Genomic DNA, 13,164 nt, shown 5'->3' on the forward strand with positions numbered 1-13,164 from the left:
TAGTTTAACCTGGCATAGAGCATTTGTCCTTTCCATGTCCCGTGACTCGCCACCCCGTTCGCCACCCCGTTCGCCACCCATCGTTCTCGGAAGCTCGTCTCCGCAGCGTGCTCACATTCTACGAACCGTTCTCGGAATTGAGAATTTCAAAGTGGTCCCGTCCCATTGTCCAGAGGATCTGGACCCTTTGCAATACGAGTCGGCCAAAGAATATGCCTTGGCAACCTGTAATGCCAAGCTGGATTGCCTGTTGCAACGCCAGGCGTCTTTTGAAACTCCCAGCGTGGTGGTGGTTGCTGATACTGTCGTGGCAGACTGTGACGGCAGAGTGTATGGCAAACCTCACGATAGCAAGACCCAATATGAAATGCTGGCCCATTTCATCAAGGGTCCCTTTGTCGAAATCCACACTGCGTTGCGAGTGGTGGTGGTGGTATGCAAGAACAGCGTTGATGACATCACCTCGCATTGTGAAACCACCAGGCTTGTTTTTGACCCCACCATTACACCTCACGTATTGCGCGACTATATAAACACTGGCGAAGGCATAAACGCAGCAGGCGGGTTTTGTATCCAAGCTGGAGGCGGTGCTCTTGTCAAGTCCGTCGAGGGCGATTACTACAATGTAGTTGGCTTACCTGCAAACGCCTTGTTTAACGCCTTGCTTGCCGTGAAGGATTTTCTTCCCTCGCGGAACCGCCGAGAATAAGTACCCTTTGTATTTAGCTATATAAAACGTATGGCACACTACGCTTCACGATCCACGCTGCACGATCCACGCTGCACGTGCCGCGCATCATGACACATAAATTCTTTACTAACAATTACTACACCGTCATCGACAATGACAATTCCTCCACTTCCTCCCACTCCTCCACCACTTCCGCCTGCTACACGTCCATCCCCAGTGCCAACACAAACCCAAACATCATCAAAAACTCGTCAAACGTCCCTCAAAACACAATGTTCATCGTCATCATCATCGTAATCATCAGCATTGTCCTGACCATGTTCATCTGTGAGCTGATCAACAGACTGGATATCGTCATTGATAACTCCAGCAAAGTCAAACACCTGCTCACACAAAAGATCACCACTTGGAAGACTCCTCTTCCAATTCCAACCCCAATCCCAGGCTACAACAATGACGACGACGATGACGAATTTTCCAATGTGGATTTGGAATCCTCGCCTATGGTCTAAAGCTAGGTAACCGTGGCGTTCCTCTCAATCTCGATAATTCCGAACTCGTTTGCCTGTTCTCGGAGCGCTAATCCCGTAGACACTCCGTTCGCGACTATCGGCTTCCACCACTTTTCGTTTACACAATGGTCGTTTGCAGAATAGAGAATGTAATTTGAAAATCAAAAGGTAAAAGAGATGTCCATATTTAAGCAGCACCCATTGCACCGGAAACCATTCTTGCAGGTTGTGCCACAGACCATTCTTGCAAATTGTGCCACAAACCATTCTTGCAAATTGCAGCCCCAATCGAACCCCCAATCAAACCCCCAATCGAACCCCCCCCAACATGTCCAAATTATACTCCTACGAAGAAATCGCCGCCCACAACACTACAGAAAGTGCCTGGATCATCATAAAGGATAAAGTCTACGACGTTACCAAGTTCCTCGATTCCCATCCAGGTGGGGACGAGATCATCCTTGAACTAGCAGGCCAAGACGCCACTCAAGATTTCGAAGACATTGGCCATTCCAACGACGCCTTGGAATTCCTAGACGCCTTGCTACTCGGCCCCGTCGATTTGAAAAGTCCCAAAGCCGTCCCACAACCAGATGCTAAGAATGCCAAAAACGATCCAAATGCTCTTCAAGGTAATGGTGCCATCGTCATCGTTGCTGCAGTAATCTTCTTTGCAACTGCAATCTACATGTCTCATTAATCTTGCACTGCGTCACGCCCCGGCCCGGCCCGCCCCATTCTGTACAGTACTCTCTCTCTCTATATCTATCTATCCGTTATACAACTTATATATCCCTACTTATATACTATTTATCTCTCCTTCACATAGGACGAACGTTATAAAGAACAATTCGATCAGTGACATGGTACACTTTTTGTTTCAATTCCTCATTCCCACTTGCGTCCTGGCCCTCCCCCTCCCCCTCCCCCTCGCCCTCCGCCTCTTGCTTCTCCCGTAATATCTTATCCACCAAATCTTCATCAACTTCTTCATTCACATCGTCACCATCCTCCTTCTCAATCACTTTACGATGCAAGGATGCATTTTGAGGAAACACCAATTCAGTCCCAACCAATTTCTTCCATTGACCTTCATACAATTCATTCCCAATCTTGAACAACGGCAACCCTTCACGGTTCGATAACCCACTGATCTGTAACGAATCTCGTTGGTTCACCACCGTCTTTTCTCGGTAATTATTACTGGGAATGTCAAGACTAATATACAATTCCTCCATTTCCATCCCTACACTCATCCCAGTTTTCTTGTTCAAATTCCCCTGTCTTTGTTTGATATCGGCATCAGACCCAGCTTCCACTGCACTTTGGAATGACCAATTCATTTCTTCACCTTTTTTCAAAAATTCCGTATTACCATTCATCGTCATTCTCCATCTTCTTTTCTCAAACGGTACTATTCTATCTTCTCCATTCTCCAAACTTTCATCCCCCTCATCATCATCTCCCTCATCATCAACCATCCCAACTTGATAATCTTTAATCAATTCATACTTGTCTAACGAACAACTACCACTACGTATATACCCACCTTCCTCCAATTCATCATCATATCTTGAATATCCCATTAATGACATCCCAAGAGCAATCTTGCTTGCTGCATGTGTCACAATTAATATCGTTTCCACTTGATTAAACTGTTCTTCCACTCTTTTGATGAAAATGGGCCAGAATTTCTTACATCTCTCATACAATTCATCTGCAGTCTCACCTTGATCACTAGGTATAATTCCTGAACCAGGAACCCACTCTGAACTTTCACTCAATATACTACGATCATCATGGCCGGGGAATAATTTCTTTAACGTTTCTAAATCTGCTGGAATAGGGATCGTGGGACGGTCTGGTTTATACCATTCTCCAACTCCCTTCTCCAAATAAACTGGAAGTTCCAATAATTTCGCTATTGGTTCACTTGTTTGAATACATCTATAAAATGGTGAAGAAAAGATTAATTCAGGTTGATTATCAATAGATAAGATATAATGGCCCAACTCTTTAGCTTGATTAACACCATGGTCTGCTAATGGAACATCACTATCTACACCAGTAGGCGGTAATGGATAAGGTCCATGAGGTAACCAATTGGATCGATACCCGTGTCTAGCAATATATATAACTTTGATTGTCATGATGTATTGAAAAGAAAATAAAAAAAAACAGAAAAACACGTACACACAGATGCTTTACTCGTTATATAAAACGTACTTCTTGTTCTTGATAATTATATTGTTATGTTGTTGTGTGTGTGTATGTGTGTGTGTGTGTGTGTGTATGTATATATGTCTGAGTGTGTGTGTTTTTACGTTGTTTGTTTTTTCCAAAGTATATATATTGTCTTTCCGAAAACTAGTTAAATCTACAAATCATAATAAAAGCTATAAAAAGATGCACATTTTGCCTAAATACTCATGACACGATATTTTAATCTTGTTCAAGTCAATCATTCAATACGTCTAGTTTATCTTTTAATCTCTTTGTTTTTTTTTTTTTTTTTTTTTTTTCCCTTTTTCTATTCTTTAAAAATGTCATTTGCTGCAAATGACCGATCTTTTTTTAATGGAAAAGTCACCTGATCTGGATTTTCGGACTACCACTTGTGGGACCTTGAAAAAATATCAATCTAACAAACATTCTAAAACATTATATAAGCTTGTATAACAACAGCCAAGAAGGAACGAAAGAAAACGGAAAAATCTTTTACACATACAATGGCCCCTCCACATAACAAAAGAATAAAAACATTATCCGTTTCAAGACCATTCATATATGGAAACACCGCAAAAAAAATAGGTAGTATTAGACCGCCAAATGCTCCACCAGAACATACACATATTTGGAAATTATTTATAAAGGGATTAAATAATGATGATATTTCATATTTCATTAAAAAAGTCGTAGTCAAATTACATGATACTTATCCAAATCCAATTCGAACTCTAGAGACTCCACCTTTTGAAATTACTGAAACAGGTTGGGGTGAATTCGAAATTAATATTAAAATTTATTTCATTGATTCTTCCAATGAAAAATTCCTAAATTTTTATCATCATTTAAGATTACATCCATATAAAACTCCAAATCAAATAGCATCAACTGAAGAAGCTTCCACTGCAACTACGACTACGGAAAATAGTAATAATGCAACTACAAAAGATGAGGGAAAAAATGATAATTCAAAAAAACAAGATGATGATATAGTAAGCTCTGTAATATATGATGAAATAATATTCAATGAACCAAATGAAACTTTCTTAAACGTTTTATTATCTAAACCAGGTAATTATTTACCATCAAATTCAGAAGAAATTAATGAAAAAAATATTGTTAATGGTACAATTTTTTCCAAACAATTAGAATCTGATGAAATAGATCGAATAAATTTGCGTATAGACACTGTAGAAAAGGAAATTAATGAATTAAAAGAAAAGATAAAAGAACGATTAGCTTCTAAATAAGAAATAAATGAAACAGTTTCAAAGAATGTTGGAAGCGTTTTTTTTTGTTTTTTTTTTTTATTAAGGCCAATATTTTATGTACTATTAATGTAATTGTATAAGTATACTTAATTATATATATATATGTGTATGTGTGTGTGTGTGTAAACTTACTTATTTTATTTTTTTTTTTTTTTTATTTTTTTTTTAATTTTTATAATTTCTTGCCAACTTGTTTATCATTTTGTATCCTCTATCTTATCTTTGGTATCATCTAATAAATTCAATTCTGGAACAGGTCTTTTCTTATTTTTCCTCTTATTGCTCTTACTAGTAGAACTAATATCACTTGTAGTTTCCACAGAAATTTTACTAGAACTATGAATACTTCCAAGTGTACTAGAATTACTATCCTTTCTGCTTACTTGAGTAACAAGTTTCTTATTATCATTTAAATTTGAATTAATAGTATCGATACTTTGTGCATCTGTAGTTGGAGAAGTTTTTTTCAAAGAATACCTAGTTGAACTATGAATACTACCACTAGTACTAGCATTACTAGTTTTCCTAATTAGATGTTTTGAGCTATGGATACTTTCAGTAGTACTAGAATTACTATTTTTCCTTTCCATCATTTTGGAATTATAAATGCTTCCACTAATACTAATATCACTACTTTTCTTGATCAAGTGTTTTGAACTATCGGTACTTTCATTAGTACTGGAAGTACTATTCTTTCTATCCATATGTGGGGAACTCTTGCCTGAACCATGATGATGGAAAAGATGATGATGATGATTGGTTTCATGATTTGAATTTAAACTGGTAGAAGATAGTTTTGATGATAACTTGTTTAATATTGAATGATGAGAATTATCATGATGTTTTATTTTATTTTCAGTTACACCAATACTAAAAGTTTCAGATCTTGGTCTCAATGATATTTCATTATTTTGATTTTTATCAGAATCTAAAATATCAGAATCATCTAATGTGATTGAAGGGGGACCTGAATGATGTCTTCTTGGTGGTGTTGGTGGAGCACTTGGTTGATCTAACATTTCATCTTTATCAAGTTTGCTAGAAGTAGGCGATAAACCTCTTCTTGGTGGTGTTGGTGGTGCAGGTCCATTAAATTGTTCATCGATATAACTCAACAGTTTGGCACTCTCCATACTTCGAGGAGACACATTGGAATTTCTATTGAGATTATTATTAGTAATATTATTTATTAACCCATTAGTTCCTTGTAATACAGGTGTGCTGATACTGTGTTTAGGAGCTGAATTATTGGAATCCAACCCTATTTTAGATAAATCTGGAGGTAAAGGTCTAGTTCCGTTATTGCGAACACTAGATATTGAACCTCTATGAATGTGGTTACTGGGTAAGTTTTCAACAGGTACACTTGATACTGAACTTCTACGATCAGTGGGTGAAGATTGTTTTAAATTAATGTTCGACATCGACATACTATGACCTCTTACTGTTGTGGATTCATCAATAGATGTTATATTACTTTCACTATCATCGCTTTCAACACTCACTAACTTCTCCTTAAAGATCTTACTTTCAGGTCCATTATCAATTATTTCTAATTTACTATGATTATCATCATCTCCAGTATGAAGTCTCTTATACTCATTGTATAAATTTTTCATTAAGGTAGATTTTACTTTTTGGTTTATTAAAGTGGTTTTTACTCCAAATAATCCGCATACAGGTCTATGATCACTTGTCATAATCGGTGAATCGCTGTAATAAATAGGTTTTAAACTACCTTTATACAATATTCTGTCGGTCCAAGATGGTGTTCTAGCCTTTTCTGATGTATCATAAACTTCTGTACCGTTATCATATTTATAGGTAGGTCTAAAGCCGATTTTTTGCTCCTTAAATCCTTCTAATACTAATCCAGCATTCACCTCATGTGTCAATTGATCAAAGTGTAATAAGTCTTCTAAATAATTATCCTTTTTCAATTTAAGTTCTTCACGTACTTCATCATTACTTAACACGACTCGATAATTCATATCACCAAACCAAAATACAAAATCATGTTGACTAATTTTTCTATATCTTTCAAAAGATATACTTTTATTAATAGTGTCATAATCATTTCTTCTCTCTTCTATCCCCCCTGCACCTGCTGCAAAATGAACGTTAACAAAACAAAAAGATGTTTGACCGTATTTAAATCGAATAGCAACACCACCTTTGTTCCCCGCGATTCCACCAAATCCAGTTTTCTTACCAGAACCATCAACCTCTTTAATATGATTAGCCTTTGTTGCCTTTACAAAAGATAAAACTAAAATTGAAGATAATCGTTCTGCTCGTAGAAAGGCATATTTTTCATTATATTGATTAAGACACTCTTCAATCATAGTTTGCCATAGTGATCCTTTTGAAGAATCTGCAGTTAATAAGGACCCTGCTTTTAATTCTATCACTTCTTGAAAACCTACAACAACAATATCTGGATGAACATCCTTACCCTTTGAAAATAGCCAAGGAGTAAGATCCTCATCAGAAGACTTACCATTAACATTAAATGTACCAATAAATATAGTAAGGTCTTCATGTGATATATAACTACTTTCACTTTTCTTTAAACCCTTTTCTATAAAAGTACCGGCTGGGTCATATAGTTTAACAGGTATTTGACCAGGTAAGCGGCCTAGCAAAATATCAAAATGAAGTTGTTTGGTTTTATCATTAAATGTACCAGAATACATCCTACTCATTGACTTTGAATAATCAGATAGAACACCAGACAGTGACATTCTACCCTTTCTCGAAAATGAGGATTTTAATGCATTAGTTCCTGTTGTTATTTGAGACAATTGATCTGCATTATCTGCCCATAAGCTATTCATATCGTGCACAAACATGTGGGTATTAGAAAAATCGTCAGCATCAATCCAATTAACTTCTTCGAGAAATATTCTAAACACTTTGTAGCAGATGCATTGTTGTGCAATATTTGTTCTATCAAGACAATCCAAACAATTTGCACGGAAGACACCTTGTTGTCTACAAATTACTTTCTGATGGCGTATATCATACCAAAAAAACCCTTGTTCATCCATTTCCTTTTCCACCAAGGGAAGGACATTATCAATAGCTAAATAACCATCTTGTGAAGTCTCTTTATTAAAATCAAATTCTGTTAGAAATAAATCTTCATTTAATTTAAATCTTGTACCGTTTTCTAAATGTTCTCTATATCTTTTGGCCAAAGAAACTTCATTTTTATTTCGTGACAATAAATTAACAATATGAACGGGTCCATATTTTTTGGTTAAATTTGAAAAATGCCTATCAAATATAGGTTGAGTTGCATCTAATGACCTTCGAACTAAAATCTTGCTCCCCATCACACCACTTTCTTGATCCCAAAATATGGGTACACTACCTCTAATTTGAGTAAACGCAAAACAATAATATTTTGAATATAAAATAAATTCAGTCTCAACAAAGTTGGATACATTTGCATTATCGTCAATCCCTCGTGCATTATTTCTTGTTCCTGATCTTTTCCAACTTTGCTTCGATATTAGTGTAAATGCTACATCAATATTTTCTATATGTGTAACCACTGTTTTTGCAAACCCACAAATTACAGCAGTTAAGAATCCTTCATCATCTAAAATAATCTTTAAGTCTTCATCCAATCTATCTCTAAATGTAATTATTTCTTTCATCAGAAATGAATTCCACATGTATTCAGTCTCCAGAGTATCTGCACTTAAAGAATTTCTCCCTATACCACGATTTTGTAATGTTGAAGTCAGATCAAAATTTGAGCTATAATAAAACATCCCATTACCTAATAATTTTTTAATTTCATAACAAGGATTTTCTTTTAATATGGGTCTATATTGAGATTGATCTGAACTAGATGATAATGGAATACCAGTTGAATCCATTTCTGTGAAATCCCAGTATGATTCATTTAAACAAAAAAATTCAACATGATGTATCCTATTAATAGTTTCTCTGGATCTTGGTTTAGCAACAGTAGAATTTTTGGTAATTACACAAATGAAAATTAAACCTTGCATTTGAATGAGACCAATAAACCCATTAATTTCTGAATTTGAAAGAAGTTTGAAACCCTTATTTTCTAATTCACCTTTTGGAATAAACTCGATAGCACATGTAGGTTGCGTATTTGCTTGGTCTGTAATTGCATTGAAAACAAGTGCATAAGTATGCGAAACTAGTGCTATTCTTCGCTCTGGTTTTGTTGACAGGAGAATAAACATAATTTATGGTTAGGTATAAGTAAGATAATAATAAGTATATTGATCTATCTTTTCATAGATTAAAAAAATATATATGTATATGATGATGATCAAAAGATGGTCTTTAAATAAAGGAAATCAAACAGTATCAAAGTTCTTATTTAAAGTTGATATGTTGGTATAAATGTCAGATATGAAATTGATTGCTCTCTCCTTTTTCTTAATCTATTTACTTTTTTTTCTTGATCTTAATTAAGAGCTGAAAAAAGATGGGTTAATTAAAGGAATGAAATCTAAAAGGGAAGAAAAAAAAGGATGTTGGAGAAAATGCAGAATTGATTGGCTAATTAGTTAGAAAAACAAATTTATCGTTTCATAAACTGTATTGCATGAAAAAATAGAAAAAATGAAATGAAGCCGTATACACTTTAAACTAAAAACATGAGATCATGTATATATATATCGATGGTCCCTTATTTACAATCTGATATTTACGTATAAATATTTCGTTTAATATTTTGCTACTTTTGTCAATAAATTAGGATTGCTGTTTAGATCGTCTGAGAATGCCGAAAATCAACGAAGGGTTTAAAATATTCAAAATTTTTTTTTTAGGTTTCTGGTAGTTGCGAAGAATTATAGGTAGTGAGTAGTCGATAAGAATATTTTGTTGGTTCCTTCAGAAGGTTTTATAGCCAAATAGAGTCTTTAGAGACGCGCATGGATCTTTGAAAAGAGAGAGAGAAACAATTGTTGATGCAAGATATATTAGATCTGGTGGCAAAGCCAATCTAGAGATACGAAATAAGTTAAAGTTTATTCAGTTTATGGAGTGCAATCAATTAAGAATTGTGTCTTATCAAGGTATGAAATGAAGTTGAAGAAATAAATCAATAAATAAAATAAATAGAAATATTAATAATAAATATGCAGTAGTCCTGGGGAGAAAAGAAATAAAGATATCAGATGTATACAAAAAAAAAAAAGCGTCATAAAAAGCAATATAAAGCGGCATATCATTGTTTTCAATTTTAGAAATGTTCCATCAAAATTTGATGTTGAAGAGTAATTGAGAAAAAAAAATTAGATTGAAAAGGAGGGAATCAGAGGAGTCTTTCTTCTTAAATTTCCGGGACAACGATGTCACCTGAACTAATCAAGTTGTTAACTGTTGTGAAAATAGCTTTAATTGAAGCTTCAGAAACATCTTCATGTATACCAACACCCCATTTGGTAGCAGCTTCATTAGTAGAATCATTCATATAAGTGATTTGAATAAAAGAGGCAGCTTGGGTTCTAGAACCAGAACCTATTGAGTGTTCTGTATAATTGGCAACACCTAATTTAACGTTCAATAATTGAGAGAAGGCATCAATCAAAGAAGAAATTGGACCATTACCAACACCCTTGAAATCTGTAGTCTTACCATTAACCTCCACTTGACCAATAAATATTCTCTTTTCTGGATTTTGGGGATCTTTTTCAACATTGTAATTAATCAAATTAATTGAGTTCTTAATTGAAGGATTTTCAAAATTGTAAGTTTTCTTAAATAATTCAATGATACCTTTTGGTTGTAATTCTCTCTTCAATGCATCAGCGGCTTCTTGAACTTGAGCAGAGAATTCGATTTGCATTGGTCTTGGTAAATCTAGACCCAAGGATCTTAGAATGACCCAAGCGGTACCACCTTTACCAGATTGAGAGTTGACTCTAATAACAGCTTCATAGTCACGACCAATATCCTTTGGATCCAATGGCAAGTAAGGGATTCTCCATTGTGAATTCTTAGTGTCAGTATTATGTTCCTTATTATATTTTTCTTGCAAAGCAAAACCTTTCTTGATAGCATCTTGATGAGAACCAGAGAAGGCACAAACAACCAAATCACCACCATATGGAGCTCTTGGTGAGACTGGAATTTTATTACAACGTTCCACGACATCCAAAACAGAAGAAATATCAGAGAAATCCAAGTTTGGTGGAATACCTTGAGTGTATAAATTCAAAGCTAAAGTAACTAGATCAACATTACCAGTTCTTTCACCATTACCAAATACACAGCCTTCCACTCTATCAGCACCAGCTAATAAAGCTAATTCCGTAGCTGCTACAGCACAACCACGATCGTTATGATTATGAGTGGAAACACAAATCTTTTCTCTTTCAGTTATATTATTGATAAAATATTCAATTTGATCAGCATAAACGTTTGGAGTGGCCATTTCTACAGTAGCAGGTAAATTAAAGATGATTGGGTTTGATTCAGTTGGTTCCCAAGCCTCTTTAACAGCTTCACATATCTTTACAGCAAAATCCATTGGTGTATCACTAAAAGTTTCTGGAGAAAATTCATAAGACCAATAGGTACCAGCTGTGGATGGGTCATCCTTAGTCAATTCACGAACCAATTTGGTGGTTTCCACAGCTTTTTCAATAGCTTCTTCCTGTGACATATTAAAGACAATTTCACGGAACATATCACTTGTAGCTAAATATGTATGTACGGTAGCACGCTTGGCACCCCTTAAGGAATCTATAGTTCTTCTAATCAAATGTTCTCTTGATTGAGTCAAAGCTTGAATGGACACATCATCTGGAGCATTTTCCACTGCATATCTGGTGAAATCGAAATCTGTTTGAGAAGCAGAGGGGAATGCCACTTCGATTTCTTTAAACCCTAAATCCACAAGTTTATGGAAATATTCCTTTTTCTGTTCTACATTCATTGGGTCAGGTAGAGATTGGTTCCCATCCCTTAGATCGGTAGATAGCCAACGTGGAGCCTTTTTAATTGTATTATTTGGCCATTTTCTATTTGTCAAGACTGGGCCTTTAAAGGGTTTATATTTGACCGAAGGGTCCTTTAACATATTCTTATAGGTCAAAGTCACCGGTGGGATAGATTTTGTCATTGATTTAGAAGCTTGTTGAGCTAAGGAAATGGAAGTTTGTTTAATCATTTTTCCTTTCTCCCAATAAAAAGGAAAGATTTTGGCAATTAAAACTATTGGATGTAAGAAAGAATGTGTATACTAATGAATGTTGGAACAAAGAGCACTTGAGGTATAGTATATAGGTATATTATTAAGCCTTTTATATGAATGAAAAGAAGCAAGTGATAAAAGTATTTGCTACGATGTTTCTTACCAGTACCCTGAAAAGAGGCTACAGTTTCAAAGAGGGTAAAGCATACTCTGTATGACCCAAAACTAAATCATCTCATCGGAGTAACAATAATAGTAATAATGTAACAACAGAATTGTTTGAAGAAAGTTGGTTAGTATATCATAGTTACCGTAGTTGGTACAGGATTGTTGCAGCAGCCTGCATAATGCTAAAAAAAAAAAGAAATTGAATTCCAGTAGGCATAGGGCTGCGATGACTAACTTTTTTGCCGTACGCTAATAAAAAATTCACTTTAGTATTGAAATTTCGATATAGTGTGAAGAAAACAGAGGGGAGCGTCATTGAAGGACCGGAATCAGACTTCCTAAAACGACAGCGATGCCGGCCAAATTGGCTTCGCGCTTGAAAGACTCCGCGTCACAAAAGCCGGTGCCGGCCGAGATTCTACATGGCGTCACAATGGAGTGTAATGGAAGACAGAGACTTGGGGTGTGAATAGGCTGGGGATTGGCAGGAAAACTGGAGTGTTGGGGGGAATATATAAAGCTGTTGGGGTATAATGTCGACGGGTGACCTTTGCCGTTTCCGGCAAGTACAGGCAAGCGGCAATGCAGCCGCGGAGCAATTATTAGTCACGTTTGGAGCATGTGATGGCGGCTATGTTGGCGCGTGACCAGGAAGTCTTGAAAGAGAGGGTGAGAATGGTGGTAGAAGTGGGGCAGCGATAAGAGAGGCTAATAATAGCCGCGGAAGGCCGAGATTTGACGGGAAAATTGCCGTATTTTGCAAGTTGAAAGATAAGAAGAATGTTAAGATGGAAATAGATATGCAGAGATTGTGAAGCCTTGATTTCTTTTTAATTGGGAACATACTTCTTTCTTTTTTTTTCTTGGTAGATCGTTTCAAAGATCTCTAGCATTTCTTCTAATTCATTTAATTAAAATTATTAATTTCGAAACAAATTGTTAACTGAAAAAACGATGTGTTAGACCTAGGGTTAGGGCTATTTCTGTCTTAGCCCTTTGATACGAAAAGAGAAAAAGAAAAATAAGCAGTGCAGTGGCGTGACCGAGCACGTGGTGTGGCGTAGTACTGTGGCTGACCTTTGACCAATCATAATGTGTTCG

At 35.8% G+C, this 13,164-nt stretch overlaps 6 protein-coding genes across 6 annotated transcripts; 3 read left to right on the plus strand and 3 right to left on the minus strand.

Moving 5' to 3' along the window:
- Window positions 1-34: 34 nt before the first annotated feature.
- Window positions 35-709, plus strand: TBLA0B01300 (nucleotide diphosphatase; the record flags this gene model as incomplete). The annotated part of the gene is made up of 1 exon (XM_004178444.1): window positions 35-709. One exon carries the CDS (start codon window positions 35-37, stop codon window positions 707-709), a length of 675 nt encoding a protein of 224 aa, XP_004178492.1.
- An 822-nt stretch (window positions 710-1,531) lies between these two features.
- Window positions 1,532-1,903, plus strand: CYB5 (Cyb5p; the record flags this gene model as incomplete). Its single annotated transcript, XM_004178445.1, has 1 exon — window positions 1,532-1,903. The coding sequence occupies one exon, from the start codon at window positions 1,532-1,534 to the stop codon at window positions 1,901-1,903; it is 372 nt and encodes a 123-aa protein (XP_004178493.1).
- A 121-nt stretch (window positions 1,904-2,024) lies between these two features.
- On the minus strand, window positions 2,025-3,353 carry TBLA0B01320 (uncharacterized protein; the record flags this gene model as incomplete). The annotated part of the gene is made up of 1 exon (XM_004178446.1): window positions 2,025-3,353. The coding sequence occupies one exon, from the start codon at window positions 3,351-3,353 to the stop codon at window positions 2,025-2,027; it is 1,329 nt and encodes a 442-aa protein (XP_004178494.1).
- A 579-nt stretch (window positions 3,354-3,932) lies between these two features.
- YAF9 (YEATS domain-containing protein YAF9) lies at window positions 3,933-4,679 on the plus strand (the record flags this gene model as incomplete). Its single annotated transcript, XM_004178447.1, has 1 exon — window positions 3,933-4,679. The coding sequence occupies one exon, from the start codon at window positions 3,933-3,935 to the stop codon at window positions 4,677-4,679; it is 747 nt and encodes a 248-aa protein (XP_004178495.1).
- Window positions 4,680-4,897: 218 nt separating this feature from the next.
- INP52 (phosphatidylinositol-3-/phosphoinositide 5-phosphatase INP52) lies at window positions 4,898-8,929 on the minus strand (the record flags this gene model as incomplete). The annotated part of the gene is made up of 1 exon (XM_004178448.1): window positions 4,898-8,929. One exon carries the CDS (start codon window positions 8,927-8,929, stop codon window positions 4,898-4,900), a length of 4,032 nt encoding a protein of 1,343 aa, XP_004178496.1.
- A 1,100-nt stretch (window positions 8,930-10,029) lies between these two features.
- On the minus strand, window positions 10,030-11,871 carry TBLA0B01350 (uncharacterized protein; the record flags this gene model as incomplete). Its single annotated transcript, XM_004178449.1, has 1 exon — window positions 10,030-11,871. The coding sequence occupies one exon, from the start codon at window positions 11,869-11,871 to the stop codon at window positions 10,030-10,032; it is 1,842 nt and encodes a 613-aa protein (XP_004178497.1).
- Window positions 11,872-13,164: the final 1,293 nt, after the last annotated feature.

Source organism: Henningerozyma blattae, chromosome 2, assembly GCF_000315915.1.
Source record: "Henningerozyma blattae CBS 6284 chromosome 2, complete genome".
In the NCBI taxonomy this organism is placed as follows: domain Eukaryota; kingdom Fungi; phylum Ascomycota; class Saccharomycetes; order Saccharomycetales; family Saccharomycetaceae; genus Henningerozyma; species Henningerozyma blattae.